This window comes from Cimex lectularius, unplaced genomic scaffold, assembly GCF_000648675.2.
Source record: "Cimex lectularius strain Harlan isolate CLEC.00 unplaced genomic scaffold, Clec_2.1 scaffold347, whole genome shotgun sequence".
In the NCBI taxonomy this organism is placed as follows: domain Eukaryota; kingdom Metazoa; phylum Arthropoda; class Insecta; order Hemiptera; family Cimicidae; genus Cimex; species Cimex lectularius.
The window spans coordinates 293004-316061 of record NW_019392883.1 but is presented as its reverse complement, the minus strand read 5'-3'; the positions used below and the strand labels follow the sequence as shown (position 1 = coordinate 316061).

General features: G+C 34.9%; 1 protein-coding gene across 1 annotated transcript in view; it reads right to left on the bottom strand.

The window, feature by feature from the left end:
* The window catches only part of LOC106667998 (neuroendocrine convertase 1-like), a 58419-nt gene extending 41646 nt beyond the window's left edge, over window positions 1-16773 (bottom strand). The window contains exons 1-2 of the mRNA XM_014396357.2: window positions 16753-16773; window positions 13382-13556 (exon numbers count right to left, since the gene is read on the bottom strand). Coding sequence (XP_014251843.1) covers window positions 13382-13531 — 150 coding nt within the window. The 5' untranslated portion in view covers window positions 13532-13556; window positions 16753-16773. The remainder of the gene's footprint in view (window positions 1-13381; window positions 13557-16752) is intronic.
* Between the last annotated feature and the right edge of the window lie 6285 nt (window positions 16774-23058).

Here is a 23058-nt window from a genome sequence, read left to right as displayed (position 1 = left end):
GTTTTAGAAAAACATTTTCTTTATCATGCCAACGTTTCCATCTTTAAATTCACTAATTTCGTGGTCCGCTGGACCAATTAATATATTACAATTGATTAAGGTTTTTAGTTGAGATAAAAAAGTCAATGGCACGAGCGGGATTCGGGAAGTTGATGTCCGAGTGGATCGAGGCCACGATAGCTCAAGTGGTAGAGCAGCGGCGTATCTAGCCGAAGGTCGTGGGTTCGAATCCCGCTCGTGACATTGACTTTTTTATCTCAACTAAAAACCTTAATTAATTGTAAGTTTCCATCGTTATTAAGATCATCTTCAGGGCCTGGGATTTACAAGCATTGCTTAAATTTTGCAAATATATCTAGAATGTGAAAAAAATGAATTTACACAATGCTAGTAAATTTTAGATTAAAAAAATGAATTTATTATTTATATATATATATATATANATATATATATTATAATTCCCCATTTTTCCAATTGTCGGCTCCTTTCACCTCAGAGAAGCCGGCTCCTCATATAAAAAGTCTTTCTATTCCCGACTTTCTTCCTCACCCCTTCAAAATATATTGTATATAAGAATATAAACTTTTATTCTATAATATGTCTGAAACAATCACTGACATAATTTTGAAATATCAAATAATGGATAATTTTATGATCTTGTATAAGCAGCACAATTAGGATTAATTGTATATAAGGAAACAATGTAATATGTAAAAAAAAATCAATTCATTTGTTGACGAGAATCAAAGAGATTAGATATTTGAAAAATTGCGAAAAGGAGGGAAAATTTAAAAGGTGGGGTTGAGACGAGAAAGTGTCCGAGTGGATCGAAGTCACGATAGCTCATGTGGTAGATCAACGGCGTATCTAGCCGAAGGTCGTGGGTTCGAATCCCGCTTGTGGCATTGACTTTTTTTATCTCAACTAAAAACCTTAATTAATTGGTCAAACGGACCACGAAAACTAGTGAATATTTCAAACAGTTGGATTTCATAAAGTGGTCAGCGAGGTGATGAAATATTTATTGGTCGTTATCGATCATCCTTGACTTCCTTATTTCACACCATTCTAAACACTATAACAATTTAAAAACTAACACCCCATCCCTCTTCACATTTAAAAGAGACTTGATTTCACTGCAATCACACAGACCCATACTGGTAGATAGGGTCGTCGGTGGCTGCATAAATCAATTGATCTTTTTCAAACAACCAAATTTAACAATATTTTGTGAAATAATAACATGAACATTAATGTTTACATTGAACAACGCTACTTGATTTTTGAATCATATACATTTGCCCGGGATCCTATCGATTGGAGGGTTTTGTCATCGGCCGGTAGAATACAGCCCCTCACAGACTGAGCAAATTGTTCAATTTTACAATTTATACAATTTGTGCAATTTAAACCCTTTTCAATACGAGAAAGTAAAGCTATTAAATACTATAAATATGAGAACAACAATGGTCAAAATAAGAAATAAACGAATACATACTTTAAAGACATTTGAATTAATACAGCTCCAATTTAAATAAAAATTATTAGGAATCAAAGAAATTTTGTGTTTTAAATATAAAGATGTCAACAAAAGATAGGAATAAAACACAATTTTTGTAATTTAGTGTTATCCATATTATGTTTTAAAAGATAGGCGGTTATCGTCTAGTAAAGCCAAAAGAAAAAAAAATATGAAAAAGAATTTGATCATCTTTCAAAAATCTTGCTTTTTTCAGGAAATTATTCTTAATATAACATATATAATAACTAAGTATAAAAGTGCATTACCAATACTACACTATTTAATTTTTAAAAAATATGGTCAACAGTTTGAAAATATGTTTGTGTTTTTTCTAATTCGTCTAGTTTTTATTTTTTGAAATAATGGTTATAGTTTCTTTTAGTAGTTAAATTCAAATAGAAATGTTGTTCTGAATGGAAAAATCAGTCGTATTACTTTTGTACAAAACGTAAAAGACTGCATGTTGGTTCCTATAAGTGTTGAAAGGATTCGGCCTGTTTACACTTGACATGCCACGAATAATATTGACCAATGATGGAATCTCCATTATTATCAAGAGATTTTAGTTAGGTTTAAAGATTTTCTATCAGATTCCAAAGCTCAGGTAATGAAGTCTCGTCTGTATTCATCATGCCTTGCATTTTCCTCTACCAAGAGAAGGGATCTCAGTGTGCAAAGACCTTCACGCCATCAGAAAACATATTCCGCTGTTTCTTCTTCCTGGAATGTCAACACAGGCTTCTTTCTGTCGCTTCAAGTCTTCGTGCTTTCGGAGTCTGCAGTGTGCAGCAAGTAGTCTAACAGTCTTATAATTCTAGTCCTGGCATGTCATAGGTTTAATTGTTCTGCGATTAGTTTATACAATGGACCTATAATGAAGGTTTTCTCTTGCGTTTGTCCTTAACACAATTCAACAAGTTTTCCTCATATTCAATCAAAGTTTGTCAATTCGTGAGGGTGACGGTACGCCACAGACCCAATCATCCGTTAATGAAGGGACATTGCTTTCTCGTATACTCGGTCGTCCTTTAAAAGACAATGAAGATCTTTAACGTTCGCACCTAGGCTTTTCGGCCTTATCGGACGTTTTGATTTTCAAGATAAAAGCTGACGCCCTCCGCATACCACAGAAGTGTGTCACTGGTGTAGAGGCAGCTCAGCCCCGAGGGGCCACGACAACCTCGCTCTCCGCTTGCCCATTCCGAGTGGTGGGTCCACATTAAGCATCGAACCGTATGTTTCGGCGCGCAAAGACCTACCTAAGCCGAAATACATCTGCCTGGGCTCGCGCAAGCTCCCTAGATAGAAAAGGCCACTCTATCTCCCAGAGTATTGGGGCTTCCCCTGCGTAGAAACTACCGGATCCGATCCGGCCGCGGTTTTGTTTAATGTGGAATCGCTAACCACCCCCTAGAAGAGACCGCCTACGGTAAAACCCTCCAATCGATCTCCGCCTACACCTACGTGCAAAGCATACTCGACAAGGAGCAACCGATTCACTACCCCTTCCCATCCACCACTACTCACGCATTCGAGGGACTCTGTCAGTGTAATCATAGCGTCCTATTATACGCTTCGGTCCGATCCGCTGTATCCCGTGAGGCCGGGTGTATAACGATGGTCATACCCAAATTTCGTGCGGAGGTCACAGATAGAAGACAGCCTCTTCTCTAAGTTCCCGCCAGGGGCGTCACCACGTCCAACTACGTGTAAGAAGTAGTGGACACTCTCAACACGACATGCAAAATGGCACAATTACGCAGGAAAAAAAAACTTTGAGCTCTGAAGATGATCTCAATAAAGATCGAAACGTTGGCACGATAAAGTTTTTCTGAAACGTACATCACGCCAGACCGCATCTCACGATTTCTGAATAATCATTCATAGTTCTCTTGTTATAATACCAGTATTTGTTTTAACTTGTTAGTATCGATTTTGTTAGCTAGAGTTTAGGGTCCTTCAGTAGATTAGAAACGTCGACAGAACTCATTTATTTATAAGCATTACTATTCTTATTAGAAAATAATAACCTGAAATCCTATTTCTATTTGTCACGCTAGCAATGGTGGGTTCGAATCCTTGTATAATTTTTATAACTTGTATTTTTTAGCTATAAATCTGGAGAAAGTATTGTAAAATTTTTCTGACCCTCATCCACAGCAATCAACGTTATGCCTTCCTGCCTAAATTTTATTTCATCAACTGAGTACATTCGTAATTTAAAATACTTTCAAAAATCTGACGGAAACAATAACAATTATTTTTTTAATTTGTTAAATTGTTAAAATCAATACTACCTAACGTATAATAGAAAATTTGAACCGACGATTGGACTACCAGGAACAAACACATGTAAACACGCACATACACCTACGCGCTTCATAAAAACAAATGAAATTAGGACTAATGGACTAAAATAGTCCATCAAGCAAGATGAAAGGAAGAAATGAACGGGGCTTACGACAGCCGCATGCGTGATTCATTCATGAATAGTAGAATAGAATCGGAAGGGGCTTATCATCTGTTCATGAATGGGCCGATATCGATCGTGGGGGCGGCGTTGCGAATGAAAGGGCGAGCTCCTTCGTAATTCTGTTCTCCCCTTATTTACGTCCTCCAGAGGTTAACCGTGGGTGTTCCGGGGTTGCCGCCCCCACAACTCCCTCGACGAATCGATTTTTATTTTAAGCTCACCGTGAAATAATTAGGAGATTTTTTTAATCTTTTAATCTGTTTTAAATTTTGAATTGAAAATATAACTTAACTGAAGCAAAAAAATTTCATTTATATTTCATGGAACATGAAAAATTTTAGTGCTTTCGGGACCCGTTCAAACGAGGCCCTTTGAAGTTGACTATTGAAGTTAAGTGCGGTCAAATCCGTTTTTTAAATCTTTTTTCCTCAACACTTTAACATTCTGTACATTATTCATAAATCGAAAGATGCGGTCTGGTGTGATGTAGGTTTCAGAAAAACATTTTCTTTATCGTGCCAACGTTTCGAAATTTGTGTGGTGATTAGTGACCGTTAATCGATAATTATTCAGAAATCGTGAGATGTGGTCTGGTGTGATGTAGGTTTCAGAAAAACATTTTCTTTATCATGCCATCGTTTTGATCTTTATTGAGATCATCTTCAGGGCGTGGGATTTACAAACATTGTTTAAATATAAGAAATACATGTAAGATGTGGAAAAAGTGAATTTATACAATGCAAAATATAATTTTTATATTCAATCAAAGTATTTCTACTCACTCAAAGTGTTTGTCTTCTGTGTAATTGTGCCATTCTTGCGTGTCGTGTCGAGAGTGCCCACACTGTTTTCTTATAAAAACTTCTGAATTGTTTAACAAATTACCAAGAGAAATTAAACAATGGGAAAAATTTCTACGTTCAAAGTAAACCTCAAAACTAATTATTTCAAACTTATCGTCAGTGATATTCATGCATTATTTTACTTACAATTCGTCTTGTTCATCACTTTTTTTTTTACAGCATTCGCTTTATTTATTTTTAACAGTAATTTTTTCCTCTTAAATATATTTTTTGATATTTATCAATTAATTATGTTTTTTAGTTGAGATAAAAAGTCAGTGTCACGAGCGGGATTCGAACCCACGATCTTCGGCTAGATACCCCGCTGCTCTAGCACTTGAGCTATCGTGACCTCGATCCACTCGGACACTAACTTCCCAACTCAACCCCACCTTTTGAATTTTTCCTCCTTTTTGCAATTTTTCAAATGTCGTGTAATCTAGTTGATTTTCGGCGACAGATGAAATGTCCACGGAGAGCTTAAGTGAATATATAGTTCATTTAACTTATTAAATTCACTAGTTGTCGTGGTCCGCTTGACCAATTAATATCTTTCAATTAATTAAGGTTTTTGTTTGATTGAAGTCAAGATAGGTCAAGTGGTAGAGCAGCGGCATATCTAGCCGAAGATCGTGGGTTCGAATCCCATTCGTGACACGTGACTTTTTTATCTCAATTAAAAACCTTAATTACTTGATAGATTGGTCAAGGGGTCAACTAGTAAATTTTTTGATATTATTGGTTTTTTTTTTTTTTGCTTTAGTATACATTCCGATTTTAAATAATAATATTAGTAATTACTGTGTAATATACCTTACGTAGGCTAATTTTAATTGTTAGGTTAAGCAGATTATTTAATGTATTTTATATTATAACGTATATACGCAATTTATAACCCATGTTGTATGTAAGAGAGGACCAAGAGACCCAATTCTGCGTGGCTAAATAAAACTCTCTCTCTCTCTCTCTCTCTCACTCTCTCTCTCTCTCTCTCTCTCTCTCTCTCTCTCTCTTTCTCTCTCTCTCTCTCTGTCATTGACGACGCCTGTAGTCATTCATAACTCATGGAAATTTATCCGACTGAGAAGTTGTGACAGGCGTAATGGCCGTTTATCACCTTCTACAAGAAACACATCCCCATCAACCGGGAGCGATCCTGAAGGGAGAACATTTTGCACTGTTTCAACTATTGGTCATACTTTTTATTTTCGACCTTGAAATCGTAACTTGTAAATTAGGTATTTAATAAACTTCCTATGAACACCTTCAGATATATTACTCTTAATAACTATATCGTCTAAACAAAAGAAACCAAAAGGGTTATTGGTGTATATTCATTACAACAGAAAATATCGTCGAGTCGATGAAGATACGATTAGGAGAAACGTACATGTCTTAAGAGCGCAGCATTAATTATGATTGAGGAATTCATGACAACATCTATGAAGTATGATTCGTTCCATATTTTCATTCTTGAAGCCTAGTTATAGCATATGACAGTAATTGTTGTTTCAGGGTTTTGAGATTTTATGATCGTTTGTTGGCAAACAAATATGGTTTGTATGATTAGGTTCTTAAATGTCTCTAAGTTCGATTAGGGTTGAGGAACTTTTTGTCTTTTCTAGACCTGCCTGCTTTCTCCTCTTGAGGTACCATCTCGTGCAAGTTAACAACACCGCAAAAAGGTTTGAGCCGGTTCGTCAAGACTGTCATGTACCTGCCGCCGTCAGTGACAATCCTATGTGTGTCAGCATCGACTTTTTTAACGACCGTGTGCGGTCCTTCCCAGGCCAGCTGCACAGTCGGACGTCGGCCTTTTATCATCGTCGGATTGTGGAGCCAGACTCGATCCCCGGGTTGCAATTCGTTACGATTTTGACACGATTTCACTTCTTTGTTTATCATCTTAGTGAAGTTCAATCAATATCGGCTAGTCCAGCTCGAATAGCAATGTACTGAAGGCGGAGGCATGAATCATTAACTTCGACGACCTGAGATTTTATTTGACTTATACTCCCCTTTGTTTGACATCCTAACGGCTTCTGTCTGACGATATTCTCCTCATGTCAAGTCCTGCCCCAGTACTTTTAGTCGTGCTACATGTTTGTGTGAAAGTAAATAATGATCAAAACACATGTTTAAACGTTGACGGGATAACATGAAATAAAAAAAAAACGTGAACAAATAAAATTCTTTGCTATCGAATAGCGAATATAGGAACGAATTATTTTTTTACTGTTGTTTATTGGACCCATAGGATTTTCATCATTTTCCACAGTCTAGATTATGAAAGGAAAGTAGTAATTAATCCATAATAACTATCATTGTCAGAGTACTGTTTAGATCAGCGGTTCACAAAGTGGCCCCTACCGACCCCCAGGGGTCCCCCGTATCATTGAGAGGATCCGTGGAAAATTAAAATTGATTCGGGGGTCTCTGAACAACGTCAGGGGGTCCGCGTAAGGTTTAATATAAAATAATATAATATAAATAATAATATAAAATAAAATTAAAATAAGTAGGTTATCTAATAATGCATGTTTAAATCGATTTTATGCGCTCTTTGATTCAGTGTTGGAATTCCTGGAAACCAAAGACACTGATTTGCGATACAATTTAATTTACTCAAAAAATGGCATGGCCTATATGTCTGATTTATTTGCCAAATTTAACGAAACTAATTTGAAACATCAAAAATCAAAACCAAAAGCGTAATATCTGCGTTTATTGCAAGACTTTTTCTTTACAAACAAAACTTGGGAAGAGGGGAATGCTCTCTGTTTCCAAATCTTTCGAAATTCCAAATTAGAGATGAAGATTTGCTTGCTTACTGTTAACACTTAACGGCTCTTCATACAGGCCTGAACAAAAGATTTGAAGACATTCTTCACTTGGATATTCCCGGCTGGGAGTTGAACCCTATTGCACGTGGAAAAACTCAGATCCCAAATACAGATGAATCCATACTAATACAGGAGCAGCTTATTGAAAAATCTTACAATTAATTGAAATTTTTAGTTGAGATAAAAAAGTTAATGGCACGAGCGGGATTCGAACCCACGATGTTCGGCTAGATACGCCGTTGCTCTACCAATGAAAAATGGCAAAAAGGTGGGAAAATTCAAAAAGGTGGGGTTGAGATAGTAAGTTGGTGTCCGAGTGGATCGAGGTCACGATAGCTCAAGTGGTAGAGCAGCTGCGTATCTAGCCAAAGATCGTGGGTTCGAATCCCGCTTGTGCCATTATCTTTTTTATCTCAACTAAAAACCTTAATTAATTGTAACATATTACTTGGTCAAGCGTGGACCACGAAACTAGTGGAATTATTGAAATATCTATAAATGAGAAACTTAAACCATTGTTTGAATAGCGATACCACAAATTCTGGTTACAAAACAAATCCCAATTTTATATCCTGCATTATGGGTTATTGTCCAGACGTTATTGACCGCTTTCCCGTCTTCCTATTTGGTAGAACGTGGACTCAGTGCCGTTATAAACCTCATCACAAAAGAAAGAAACTAATTAGAAATTATACACTCATAACATCTCATCTCATGAAAGTGATTTTTTTTTTTTTAAATTTGGCCTTATGATCTTTGCATATTAGCCATGACGAATCTCTTATAGATGTTGTTCAAATTGGGTGTTATCGGGAAAAAAAGGGCCAGAGGCGACGGTGGGAATCGAACCCACTCTCACGCCTCTGGCCCTTTTTTCCCGATAACCCCCAATTTGAACAACATATATAAGAGATTCGTCATGGCTAATATGCAAAGATCATAAGGCCAAATTAAAAAAAATAAAATTAAAAAAAATTAAAAAAAACATTTCATCACTTTCATCCGTCATTATTTTTTTATATTTTATTTTAAACAAAAGTAATTAATATTATAATTTATATATATATATATTTATAATTATTCAGAAATCGTGAGATGCGGTCTGGTGTGGTGTACTGTGTCATACATCACACCAGACCGCATCTCACGATTTCTAAATAATTATCGATTAACGGTCACTAATCACCACACATATATTTATAATTTATAATTTCAAAACTACTTCTTCGACAATATTTTTTGTTTAATTTGTAATTTTTATATTATGCATTTATGTGGCTTTTTCACTTGGGGGTCCACGGGTCAATAAAGTTTGGGAACCACTAGTTTAGAACCATAATTATGATTAGTCATTGTCTATAAATGATCTTATATACAGACAACAATTTTAAAATACGTTAATAAGCAAGTAAGTAGGTAAGTACAAAAATAAGAAATCGAAGAAATTAGGTATACTATATAGAATACACATATAAATAAAGATGGGTTTTGCTGGAAGATAAAAAAGCTAGTTATTTAAATGAAGACAATCCGTAAGTCTAATTTTAAGAGTTAACTAACTTAAATTGATCGCTATATAAGTAGGCTTACAATAATATACAGGATGTGCAATCTTGAAGATGTCAAATTGGAGTAAAAGTCGGAAATGTTTAAAGCCTGTTTCTCAGCTGTAATGTAGATATTTCATTTTCAGTTACTTCAACCAATTACAACTTTTTAGATAATAAGTACAATAGTGTTGTAAAGTGGTTTGATCCCTCCCTAGTTCTCAATATCCAAGGGACCGTTGGACGTTATGTCCTTTTTTTTTTTTTTTTTTGTTTTGGGTTTACTACTAGGAGAACAACATGAATACATTTCTGAGACAACCGATGTTCGACTTCCTTTTTGGCCTTGCAGCAAGCTTTTCTGGCTGGAAGGCTAATTGTTCGCTGATTTTCTTGATTTGGTAAATAGTGGCAAATGTAGTGCTAACAAAAAGGTTCACCTTCTAATGACCTTTAAACAAATGTACTTAATATCCCCAAGTTCACCTTTCACCGGTATAAGATTGACGTTTAATTGCAAAACAAATTTCTGTTGTTTTCGTAACTTCTATTCATCGTTATTTATTTATTTTTTACGAGGGTTCGCAACATTAGAGGTCATATAAAACGTCAGGGTATCGGTGTTTAAAAAAAAAAGCGCATTTGTAAGTATGTCGGCCCTGTATTCGAACCCGGAACTTTCACCTTACAGTGATTAACCCCTAAACCGTTGCGGCCACGGACGCCCCTCTATTCATCGTTATTGTTGTCTTCTTTTTCGTTTTATAGTTGACAAAATTTCTTTTTGGTAGTCATTTTTTATTGAAAATGAAGATTTTCCGATGTTCCGGCGATCCTGTCCTATGTCAAGACAGATATTTGATTTCTTAACATTGTAAAGCATAGTTAAAAACTAGTGCAACAAAAGCTGGAAAAACTAAAATTAATAAATAAAATAATTATAATGCCCCCAACAGGGCAGCTAAATTTTTCATTTATAGTTTTTTTTACTAAAAAAAGTGGAAGTAAAACAAAGTAAACAACAAAGGCCCCTTGATTATTCAGAAATCAAGAGATGCGGTCTGGTGTGATATATGTTTCAGAAAAACATTTTCTTGTCGTGCCAACGTTTCGATATTTAATGAGATCATCTTCAGGGCTCAAAGTGTTTGTTTTCTGGGTAATTGTGCCATTCTTCCGTGTCGTGTTGAGAGTGTCCACGACACGGAAGAAAGGCATAATTACGCAGAAAACAAACACTTTGAGCCCTGAAGATGATCTCAATAAAGATCAAAACGTTGGCACGATAAACAAAATGTTTTTCTGAAACCTACATCACACCAGACCGCATCTCACGATTTCCGAATAACCATCGACTAACGGTCACAAATCACCACACAAAAGGCCCCTTGGTTCAAAATTGAACGTTCAAATTCAAATTTAGTTAGTTGTTCCAAATATCTACCTTTCTTCACCTGGCCTGGCATTTGGCAAATTTTGTTTAATTTTGAGAATCTTAGTTTCTTATTAAGTTCATTTTTGTAGAAAAGGATTTTTTTTTTCATTTTTCATTGAAATACTTTAGGTGGTCGGTAAAAGATAGATCATTCTTCTTACTTAGTCGCCTTCCGTCTTCATCATTCCATGAACAAACGTGGTTTCCGTGTCCTCTAGTGCTATTGAATAAAAAGTTTGTTTACGTGCGTTCCTAGATGTGCCACTGACTTTTGGTAGGGTCTTGCACCAGGCATTATCAAACTGACCGCTGTTTCATAGTGAGGAGAGACATCGAGTTTAGGGAAGTCAGCGTCCTGCAAGGCGGCATTCTTGGTTCCATCCTTTTATCCTATTATACTGTTCTCCTACCTACACATCTAGTAAGCCTATCCTGACCCATGCAGTCGATGCCCCACACAAATTTAAAGAAACAACTTAATCAAAGTATTGGACAACTACGAAGAATTCTAGGATCAATCAGTCCTGACCATCAATATTAAACTAAACGTATGCAAGACTTTTCTGTGGCCGCTTTGTGCATTAACCAACCGCTGTTTCAGAGTGTGCCAACCTTATTACGTCACTGACCTCACTATCCACATCGACCACAGCATTCCTTTTGTCAACGAACTAATCTGTTACCAATTCCACAACTTTCATATCAACATCTCGATTCACCTTTCTGCTCGAGCCATCCCTACGAATTCTCATCCCGAGAACAGGTCAACGTTGACTGATACCTTCTTGCCGTATCATCCCACACCCTTAGTGCAAACATTATCATGTATCCTCCGGGTCCTGGGTTATCATTAGTGGTGTGACCTTCGATCAGCAAGAGTAATTTAGCTGCAGCTTTCCCAGGAGAATTACTCGTTCTTAAGACATTTAATGAATAGTCCATCGGGATGATTAGCATATTTGTATAGAAAACTATTATTTATTTATTTAAAACCTCAGTTATTTAGCAGAGTACATTTCATTTGGTAAAATTAACTAAATTAAACTAAATTAAAACGCTTTCGAGGATTAAGAATAAATCCGACACGGAGCTAGGCCGATTGTTCTCGCTTCAAATCTGTTCCGAGACATGCTTAATGGACGTTGATTGACGATCCTGGATAATTGCAAAGGAAGGGACGTCCTATTTTCAACCAGCGGAAAATCATGTCACTCACTACATTGTATTCCACCCCAATGAATTTCAATTCAAAAATCTTGATGCATTTATCTTAATAACTATCAACATTGAGATTAACAGTCGTAATTAAACCGCAGGGGAATTTATTCGTAAGAAAATAGGCTGACCAAACACTATCTAGTCACGTCTGTAAAAGCTTCTAAAGGATTAAAGAATATCTTCACTGGATTTCCAATTAAACTGGATTTCGAGCGTTCAAAGTTTATTATGGTTCTTGTAAAATAATTTTATAACTGACTGTTAGTTTCGAATCAAGCTAGAAAATTTTTAATATGCTTTGTATGAAAAAATGTACAAAAATATGAAAATTTTTTGGAAGGTTGAAAGGGGAGAACTAATGATTAACTAACTAGTAAGGTAAATTGGTCTACGTTTTTAGATAATTTTAAAATTTCACAACCCTACGCAATGTTGGCTTTCAAAGAAATATGAAATCTTCTGTGAAAAACTTAATTGTGTCAATTTGTAGATATATTTAAAGATTGTTTTACTCTGGCCTGGCAGTAACAACTGAATTTGCTTTTCATACATTTTTATCATTTTTAATTTTTATTATTTTTCAATTAATTAAGGTTTTTAGTTGAGATAAAAAAGTCAATGTCACGAGCGGGATTCGAACCCACGATCTCCGGCTAGATACGCCGCTGCTCTACCACTTGAACAATCATGACCTCGATCCATCCAGGCACTAACTTCCGACTCAACCCCACCTTTTGAATTTTCCCTTTTTTGCAATTTTTCAAATGTCTTGTAATCTATTTGATTCTCGGCGACAAATGAAATGGCCACGGAGAGATTTAGTGAAGATATACTTCATTTTAACTTATTAAATTCACTAGTTTTCGTGGTCCGCTTGACAAATTAATATCTTTTTATTAATTAAAGTTTTTAGTTGAGATAAAAAAGTCAAAAAAAGGGAGAGTCACGATAGCTCAAGTGGTAGAGTAGCGGTGTATCTAGCCGAAGGTCGTGGGTTCGAATCCCGCTCGTGACATTGACTTTTTTATCTCAACTAAAACTTTAATTAATTGGTCAAGCGGACTACGAAAACTAGTGAATTTTTATTATTATTTTTCATATTTTTATAATTATTCATAAAATGAAAATTTCTATTCTTCTCATGATATTTAGATACTAGGAAGAAAAACAAAGAACACTTTATTTTTTTATTATTTCGTTTTTTCAATGAAAATAAACGCACTATATTTTTTTACTTTTCTTTACTTCATGATTCATTTTGTAAAGTTTATTGAAAATATGAGCATAAAGTATTAGTGAGCGCTTCGACAAATCTTCATGCATGGTACCTAACAAGACTCGTGTGATTATTCATCTGTGTCGATTGTTCCCAAGCAATTTCCCGTGTTATGATCATAAGGGAATTTATGCCAGACAACGGAGTCTCTTCTGCATTATTCATATGCAACTATTACCGTCCTTATTTCGCTTTCGCGTATTATATTTTTTTAATGATATATACCTGTTTTACAATATGAAATCCGTACCGGGTGGCCAAGAGCTGTGCTTCCTGTCTTCCACCTAGAATCGTAGCTACCCAGACATCCTCTTGATTTTTTGAGCTCGCCATGCCAGTAACGACGACGAGAATGGCAGTTAGATGAAAAATCATTGTAGAATTTGTCAACGTTTCTATTCTGTAAGCAATAGTCATTAATTAATATCATTATAAACATGTTTTTCAAAATTAATTATTATATACACTTTCAATTAATTAAGGTTTTTAGTTGAGATAAAAAAGTCAGTGACTCGAGCGGGATGCGAACACACGATCGCCGCTGCTCTACCACTTGAGCTATCGTGGCCTCGATGCACTCGGACACTAAATTCCCATATCAACCTTTTGAATTTTCCCCCATTTTTGCCATTCAAAAGGTGGGGTTGAGATGGGAAGTTAGTGTCCGAGTGGATCGAGGTCACGATAGCTGAAGTGGTAGAGCAGCGGCGTATCTAGCCGAAGATCGTGGGTTCGAATCCCGCTCGTGACATTGACTTTTTTTGTCAACTAAAAACTTTAATTAATTGATAACTACAGAACCTTGATTATGCAAAGTTAAGATATTTTGAATCTAAATTCAAATTTTTTTTAGGGAATTGTCAAAATTTAATTACGTTTTTTCAATACAGATTTTTTACATTATTCTTGCACACCTTAAACGTATTAATTGGTCAAGCGGACCATGAAACTAGTGTATTATGCAATATTCATTCGTTCAAAATTTGCTTAAAATATGAACAATTGCATGAACCTCTGAAAATAAAGCCTGCAAGGCTTCGAAAATCAAAAACCAAATTTCCTTCTAGGGNCACATCCTAAATGTATTTGTTAAATGTTAACATTGTTTGTAAATCCCAGGCCCTGAAGATGATCTCAATAAAAATCGAAACGTTGGCACGATAAAAAAAATGTTTTTCTGAAACATAAATACATAACACCAGACCGCAACTCACGATATCTGAATTACTATCGATTAACGGTCACTAATCTCTACACGTTTGTAAAATTCTTTATACACCAGAAATGTTGGCAGTGCAATTGGATCATCACAATAAGCTTAACCAGTTATGGACGCTATAGATCAAGGGACCAGCAAACAGAGAACCATGATTAGTGCAGATTCAGAAATTCCTTGTAAGATTCCGTCACAAATTTCGTCCTATCCTTTGACTGAAATTGACATTATGGAACAATTTCAATAAAACCTTCTCATAGTTATGCATATGAACCCGTCAAATAAACACCCATTCTCACGACGTAGTGTCTACAACTTTAAAAAAAATTGTGGACTATAAAATGCTTATCCGTCAAATCTGGTTATATGGATTGCAAATATGGTAAAAAAAAATATCCCAACGTTTTTTCCACGCGATACCAATGGCCAGTCCAACTTCACCTCATAAAAAGAAAACGAAAAATCCAAAAGAACCTGACTGAAATTTTCGGCTGAAACCAAAATTATCTGCTGGCTTGTACCACACTACATTGTGATTTTCAACTTTGATGTATGTCTGTATCTATTTATTACAATTATGTTGATGAAATTTTCTTTTTAAAACATATGGATCACGCTTATGCGTGCTGTATATTATATATACACTATGACCCATAGTTACAGTGCTCAGTACAATATGTTTTAATATATTCTATTGATTTAAAACCCAAACAATTATTATTATTTTCAAGACGGAACTGTATACATAAAAACACGACTCTTTAAAAATGGAATTTTAAAGTTTTGGCATTTAGTAACTATTCAATTTTTGAGTTCTTTTTGTTTTGCTCACATTTCATCAATCGAGTAACTGATGGTTGTTGTTTAAAGTTAGCGTATAAGAAATCAGCATATATTAAATTTTCATATTTTATTTAATACATTTTTATTTTTTTTAATTTTTTTAACCCGGCTTTCACAACTAACTTGATATAATCTTTTTTTAAATGAACCCCGCAGTAAATTTAAAAAATCAAAGAAAGAACGGTTTATACGACCAGTTTTGCAAACTTTTGGAGAATTGCACGTTAAATTTTTAATATTATAGTTTGGTTTATTTTATATTCTGAATTTCTGAGATCTGACCTTTATTAATAGTCTCTTTAAGATTAATTTAAATTTTATTTGTATGGTGATTAGTGACCGTTAGTCGATAATTTATCAGAAATATCTGTTATTAAGTAATCGTGAGATGCGGTCTGGTATGATATAGGTTTCAGAAAAACATTTTCCTTTATCATGCCAACGTTTCGAACTTTATTGAGGTCATCTTCAGGGCCTGCGATTTGCAAACATTGTTTAAATTTAACAAAAACATGTAGGTTGTGGAAAAAAGTGAATTTATACAATGCAAAAAAATATATTTTTTATATTCAATTAAAGTATTTCTACTCACTCAAAGTGTTTGTTTTCTGCGTAAGTGAGATTGCCAATGAGATATTGCTGTTTTGTGTTATATGTCAACACGACATGCAAGAATGGCACACTTACGCAGAAAACAAACACTTTGGGTGAGTAGAAATACTTTGATAGAATATAAAAAATATATTTTTTTGAATTTTATAAATTTACTTTTTTCCACATCCTACATGTATTTGTTAAATTTAAACAATGTAAATCCCAGGCCCTGAAGATGATCTCAATAAAGCTCGAAACGTTGGCACGATAAAGGAAAATGTTTTTCTGAAACCTACATCACACCACGCAGCATCACTATTTCTGAATAGTTAATTTTTATTTATAAAGACAGCATGTCCTCTGCAAAATATTCATTTCCGGGACTTTTATTATACATATGTCATTATGAATAATGTAAAAAATAATGGGTACATCAACCAGGAAATTTCTAATTCCGAATGCATTTGTGAACAATCAAATTTTGTTTATTTTTGTCAATTAGATTTCGTTCGATCCAAAAATGATTACATCGGCATATCACATTACCATCGAAGTGTTTGTACAATTTTGAATAAACACAGACCAAAATGCATAGATTGTTTTGACATATAGGACAAAAAACGAATAGGCAACTTGTTTGTCAAAACGATTTGACCAAAATATGCCCGTATAAGGGTTTTTTTATTTAATGTTATTTTAACTTGAAATTTTCTTTCTTTATGACATTATATTAAGGCGAGAGGTCTTAAAATTTAACAGTCATTAAAACTTATGGGAAACAGTGGATCTTTACAAAAAATGAAACCATGTCTTCAGTCGAAATTGAAACAGATCCCACCTGTTGCACACGCTCAGTGAAAATCACAGGTGTCAATGTTTGCAATACAAAAAACCTTCTTCATATCAGAAGAACGCAACCGATTCAACAGTGATCGCTTCTTACCTTTCAGAGTGATTGTTCCGGGGGAAGACACGGGAAACAATGAGAGAATGGGGTAGTTAGACGTCCCTGCGACTCTGGTGGTTACATGGACAAACTTTAAAAAAAAAGTAATAATAAAGTTCCTTTATGCCAATTAGCAGCTGGCCGTGTTTTGTTTATAGCCGGCGGCGAAATAAGCTAATTGATATATTTCTTTCTTTCAATGGATAATTTTTAATAACAATCAATACGAATTGAAAGCATATTTGATCAAATCTAATTCAGCATAATACTTAGTTCGGTTTCAGAAAATGAAACGAAGAAAAGAAAATGAAAAAAAAAGAAGAAATGATTTGGCGACTAATTTTTGACTCAAAAAAGAATATTGCATGTAAATTTTAAAAAATAATGGCTTTAGCAAGTCTCATGTTTCATCTGCATAGTTCCTTAACTTTTCCTCTGAACCAAAAAAAATTGACTTTTATTATTCAAAAAATACAACTTCAAAATCTCAACTTATTGTTTTATAGGACAATCATCACAATCTGCGAAACAATCAATAGTGTACAGAGCAGAACAAAGAAAGTTACTGTTAACTACAACCTCTAAACTGGTAGCACTCCATATTATTAGACATTCACGTAAATTATGCTTTGTTTAAATTAAGTTGTTTGTCGTTGTTTTGCAAGAGACTGGAGATATTTGGGCCATTGTCTATTTAACCTTCGTGTAGAGTTTAACAGGATTATCCTGGATGAAAGCGGTTAGATTAGTGGATTAAGAATAACTAAGAGAGTTTTGTGGAATTTACGGTATTTAGCCATGATTGTGTCATATATTTAGGCCATGGTTGATTGTTTCATTGGTTACACACAAACGCATATTAAGAATTTTTTGCTAGATATTTGAACTTGATGAACGTTGGAACTTTTAAGCAAGCCACAAAGTTCAAGCTAAAGTAGTTTATAGTATAGTTTTGTTAAGTAGCTTCTCTTCAGTATCATGCTTGACATTTTCTCAAGTAGTCTTGAAAATACTAGTCTGCTGTTTTAGCAAAGAAACTTTTCGTTTGAGTTGCAAGCCTTAGGACAAACAAAGTGACATGCTACAATTCGTACATCCGGTGCATGCTGTTAATAACATATTGTTTATGAATATTTTCAAGATCAGCTATTAATGCGTGTAATCCAAGCTTATCTAACTTCAAACATGGATGACATATGGCTCTCGATGTAAAAAGTGACAGAGTGCAAAATCAGATTAAACAATTCGTAACATTCCTTAATTCATTAGTATGTATTTTGCTGTTCTTTTTACAATTAATTAATTTTAAAATAATGTAATAAATAAAAGAAAGAATATACTAATTTCACATGTTATGGGAACATTTTATGAATTTTGCAACCTTTTTTTCCTTTTCATTTGTTTATTGCCAACAAACGTACTCATATAAAATCATATCTGTAACTACAAATATAAAATCCATATAGTATAATTTATATCATTAAATGCAATTAATTAAGATTTTTAGGTAAGATAAAAATGTCGGTAGATACGCCGCTGCTCTACTACTTGAGCTATCGTGACCTTGATCCACTCGGACACTAACTTCCCACCTCAACTCCACCTTTTGAATTTTCCCTCCTTTTTGCCATTTTCAAATGTGGTGTAATCCATTTGATTCTCGGCGACAAATGAAATGACCACGGAGAGCTTTAGTGAAGTATACTTCTTTTTAACTTATTAAATTCACTAGTTTTCGTGGTCCGCTTTACCAATTAATATCTTTCAATTAATTAATATTAATGGAAACTGGGCAAATAGGAGGGAAAATTCAAAGGTGGAGTTGAGATGGGAAGTTACTGTCCGAGTGGATCGAAGTCACGATAGCTCAGGTAGAGTAGCGGCGTATCTAGTCGAAGGTCGTGGGTTCGAATCCCTCTCGTGACACTGATTTTTTTTATCTCAACTAAAAACCTTAATTAGTTGAAAAACCCTTCATAATGTTGATACCAAATATAATTGGTAAAATTTCTCTCATTTTGAGAAGTATTAGTACAAAAATGTTTTTCTTCAAATCGAAGTTAATTTGCGACGAAGTAAATTGAACTTACCATTTCTAGCGGAACATCAAAGCTAAGTCCCAGAGCTTAAATCCATAATCGAAGAGATTAAAGAGTGCCAAAGTCGTAAGAAATATGTTATAAAAATGCTAGACTATATTATGTCTTCGACAGAAGAAAGTTACGATCCGTTGTTCCCAAATGGCTACATGATGTAATATTTATATATTATCAATTTTATTAATTGGACCTCTTGGAATTTCAAGAAATACCAATAAAATCACAGAGCATTTTTTTCCCGGGATGAAGTTTTTTGTAGTTGACAATGCTTGCAATGTACAAGTTCCAAAGTTGGTTAAAAATTACATCAAGGGAAAATGTCAAGCTTTTGTTCAAAACAGGCCTTGCGAACACTTCGTTGATTTTGCAAACGCGCTCACTAAAAGTTTCGGCTACAAATTCATTTTCATAGGAGACGACAACTTTTAACGCTTCACGATTGCATTGATGAACTAAGAACCATGTAATGTTATTTTCACGGAGTCCCTAGATCCCTCTTACTCTGTAAGGTTGCAAAATTGATTAATGCATAAATTTTGTTTGTTTGGTATATAAACAACCCTGGTGGGGACCTTCTTCCCCGAGGTGTGATACGAAAAGGGGGGAGAAAGGCATTAAGTGGTTGGAGACGCTGTCGTCAAGAACGGTGAGTCTATTCCTTTATTTTCTTTAATTCGTAATAATCAGCCCAAAGCGGCCTCAAGTTTTGCAACCTTAAATGGCGAGATCTCGGACGGATTGGACCCGGGTCCTTACTTTTCCTTTCTGTACGTGACCAGGGGCCCCAAATCCTTGGTTAAGAAGCTAGGTATGCGACCTGGGATGGCTTGGACTCAGGTCGTAGCTGATTTGGATGTCTACAAGGCTTAGGATTGAGTGGACTAAGAATCCTTATTTAAGAGGCTGTGTATGCAACCTAGGATGACCTGGAGGCGAAATTACATCCCGGCCACCAACTCACTCGTCTACGGGCAATGTCGACAATAGAACTAAACCACGTCTGGAGAAGTTTAATTATTAAAATTTACATCAAGTATATACAACCAGCTTTTTATGCGAGAACTAAGTTGTGAGGAAATCAAAAGGAGTAAAAAAATTGGCACCTATTGAAGACAGACTAAACAAGAAAATGCTATAGGGATAAGGATTAAATTTTGGAAGATGTTGTTTCATTACGAATTCGGAAGAAAAAGCTGAAAATGAAAAACATCGGTTCCTGTATTGTTAAAGTGTTGCCAGTCATCGTAGCTAGTGATAATGAATTTCACTGTTAACCACAATGAACTCTAAGCGCCTTTCTTTTCCTGATTGCCGCATGACTCTCAGCTATTGATATAGTTTACCCTTCGCTGTACTATTGTAAATTGATTGCGTAAACTTAGTTGTGCTCGGCAAACGGATCAATTAAGTCTTTTTCAATGGCATATAACATGCAAGGGTGATTCATAATAGCTCCTGATGATTACTCTTAAGCCTAAAGCCACTGAAAAGTATAATCATACTTTTTCCCCTGCGTGCTACTGGCAATATTGTAAAAACGTACTATAATGTCAGAAAAAACAATTGACATGTTGTAAACTGTAGGTTTTACGAATTCAAAACACATTTTTCTTAATTCCCATTTTCTAGCTGGTCCGTCTTTGTTACGAAGATCGTGTACGTTTCATCTGTCACAGAATTTAAACGGAATCAAATGTACAATGTATTTAGTGGTATCGGGGATGTGGTCTAATGAATGATCTGTGTTAAAACTATGCCGAACTGTCCCAATTTCTTTTTTTTTATTAAATAAAACACAGAAAGCTTGGGATAGTTTCAACTCACAACAATTATTGGACCACATCCTTGACCTCACCAAATGCGTTGTGATTAGTAGCCGGTCCATCCCTACATGGGAATCAAATATAACCCCTTAGGATTTTTTTTCAAAGTAATTAATTAGCACACAAAAACAGTCGTTCAATTCATATAGAACCGATATCATAAGCTTCCACGTCTTACAAGTCGATGTAAGCTGGAGTAAATGGTTTCATCACTGAAGATGAACACTCTGGCGAGCCTCTGATAAGTTTGAAGTTCGATAGCTTCCCGCAATAAGACGTATAAATCGGAAGATTCTCTGTAGATCTTTAAAATTCTGTACATTATTCAGAAATCGAAAGATGCGGTCTGGTGTGATGTAGGTTTCCGAAAAACATTTTCTTTATCGTGCCATCGTTTCGATCTTTATTGAGAACATCTTCAGGGCCTGGGATTTACAAACATTGTTTACATTTAATAAATACATTTAGGATGTGGAAAAAGTGAATTTATACAATGCAAAAAAATATATTTTTTATATTCAATCAAAGTATTTCTACTCACTCAAAGTATTTGTTTTCTACGCAATTGTGCCATTCTTGCGTGTCGTGTTGAGAGTGCCAGTGTGATATTGCTGTTTTATGTTTATATACTTTGGATTTTGAAGGGGTGGGGAAGGAAGTCGGTGTAGAAAAGACATTTTTGTATAAGGCGTTGCCTTCTTTGAGGTGCAAAGAGCCGATGAAGGGAAACAATGTGTTGGTAATGGTTCGGCCAGATTATCCTTTCACGATTATATAGAAAGGGATAAATAGGAAAAGGAAAGCTAATTTGTTGGACAAATAGACTATGTGAAAAATATTTGATGTGTGGAATGTAATGTAATTATATATGTATGTTATCTATCTGTAAACAATGTTTGTAAATCTCAGGCCCTGAAGATGATCTCAATAAAGATCGAAACGTTGGCACGATAAAGAAAATGTTTTCTGAAACCTACATCACACCAGACCGCATCTCACGATTTCTGAATAATTATCGATTAACGGTCACTAATCACCACATATTCTGTACATTATTTAATTTTTCTTATTTTATGATTTCAAAAGTCAGTGTCACGAGCGGGATTCGAACCCACGACCTTCGGGTTGATACGCCGTTACTCTACCACTTGAACAATCATGACCTCGATTCACCCAGGCACTAACTTCCCATCTCAACCCCACCTTTTGAATTTTCCCTTTTTTTTGCCATTTCTCAAATGTCTTGTAATCTATTTGATTCTCGGCGACAAATGAAATTGCCACGGAGATCTTTAATGAAGGTATACTTCATTTAAACTTATTAAATTCACTAGTTTTCGTGGGCCGCTTGACCAATTAATATCTGTCAATTTAAATTAAAATGCCATGAAAATAGCAAAAAGGAGGGAAAATTCAAATGTTGGGGTTGAGATGGGAAGCTAGTGTCCGAGTGGATCGAAGTCGCGATAGCTCAAGTGGTGGAGTAGCAGCGTATCTAGCAGAAGATCATGTGTTCGAATCCCGCTTGTGACACTTACTTTTTTATCTCAACCAAAGCCTTAATTAATTGAAACTAATACAAAATAAATCTAAACCCGAATAACTCATGATATACTGACGAATGATGAAAATTCTATGCACTTCCACCAGTCCAAACTATTTGCTTCATCAAACGATCACGATTATTTCGTACTTTTTTTACAAATGAGGCAGAATTTGATTCTATTTCTCTTTTTTCAATAACAACATTTTTGACTGAATAAGTGACTTTTTTATCTCAACTAAAAACCTTAATTAATTGAAAGATTATTAATTTGACTGAATAATGCCATAATTAAGTAACATTATGTTGAGATCTATAGTCACGTCTGGATGTGCATTCCAAACTTAAAAACCCAAAAATTTAAAATTTAATTTCTGTCTGTAATTTGCTTTGAAAGCTTTAAGATAACAGTCTCCCTCTTAATGTAATGCATACTACATTGTAAGCTGAGATGCAGTCGCCAGCCCATACGTGTAGCTGTGTCTCCATTTTTTATCTACAGGAGTTTCACCTATGCTGATACATCCATAGTGTTATCAACATTGTATGCTATGTACAAATATGTGTACATCGTTCGTTGTACATAAAAGACAAAAATGTAGGTACAAGGTTAAAAATAAGCAATACCAATATTGAAATTTCCAGTGATGGTAGAGAATCTTGTTATTTATTATTTTGTGAATTTATTTATTTACAGTTTCTCCCTCTTTAGTGATATTCGGTGACGTTGAATGTTGTTGACGTTTAGTTCACCAATTAAGGATCGCTCAAAAACTTTATTTTCATTGAACAATATTGTATTGAAATAGTTTCACTCAAATGGTTTCATATTTTATAA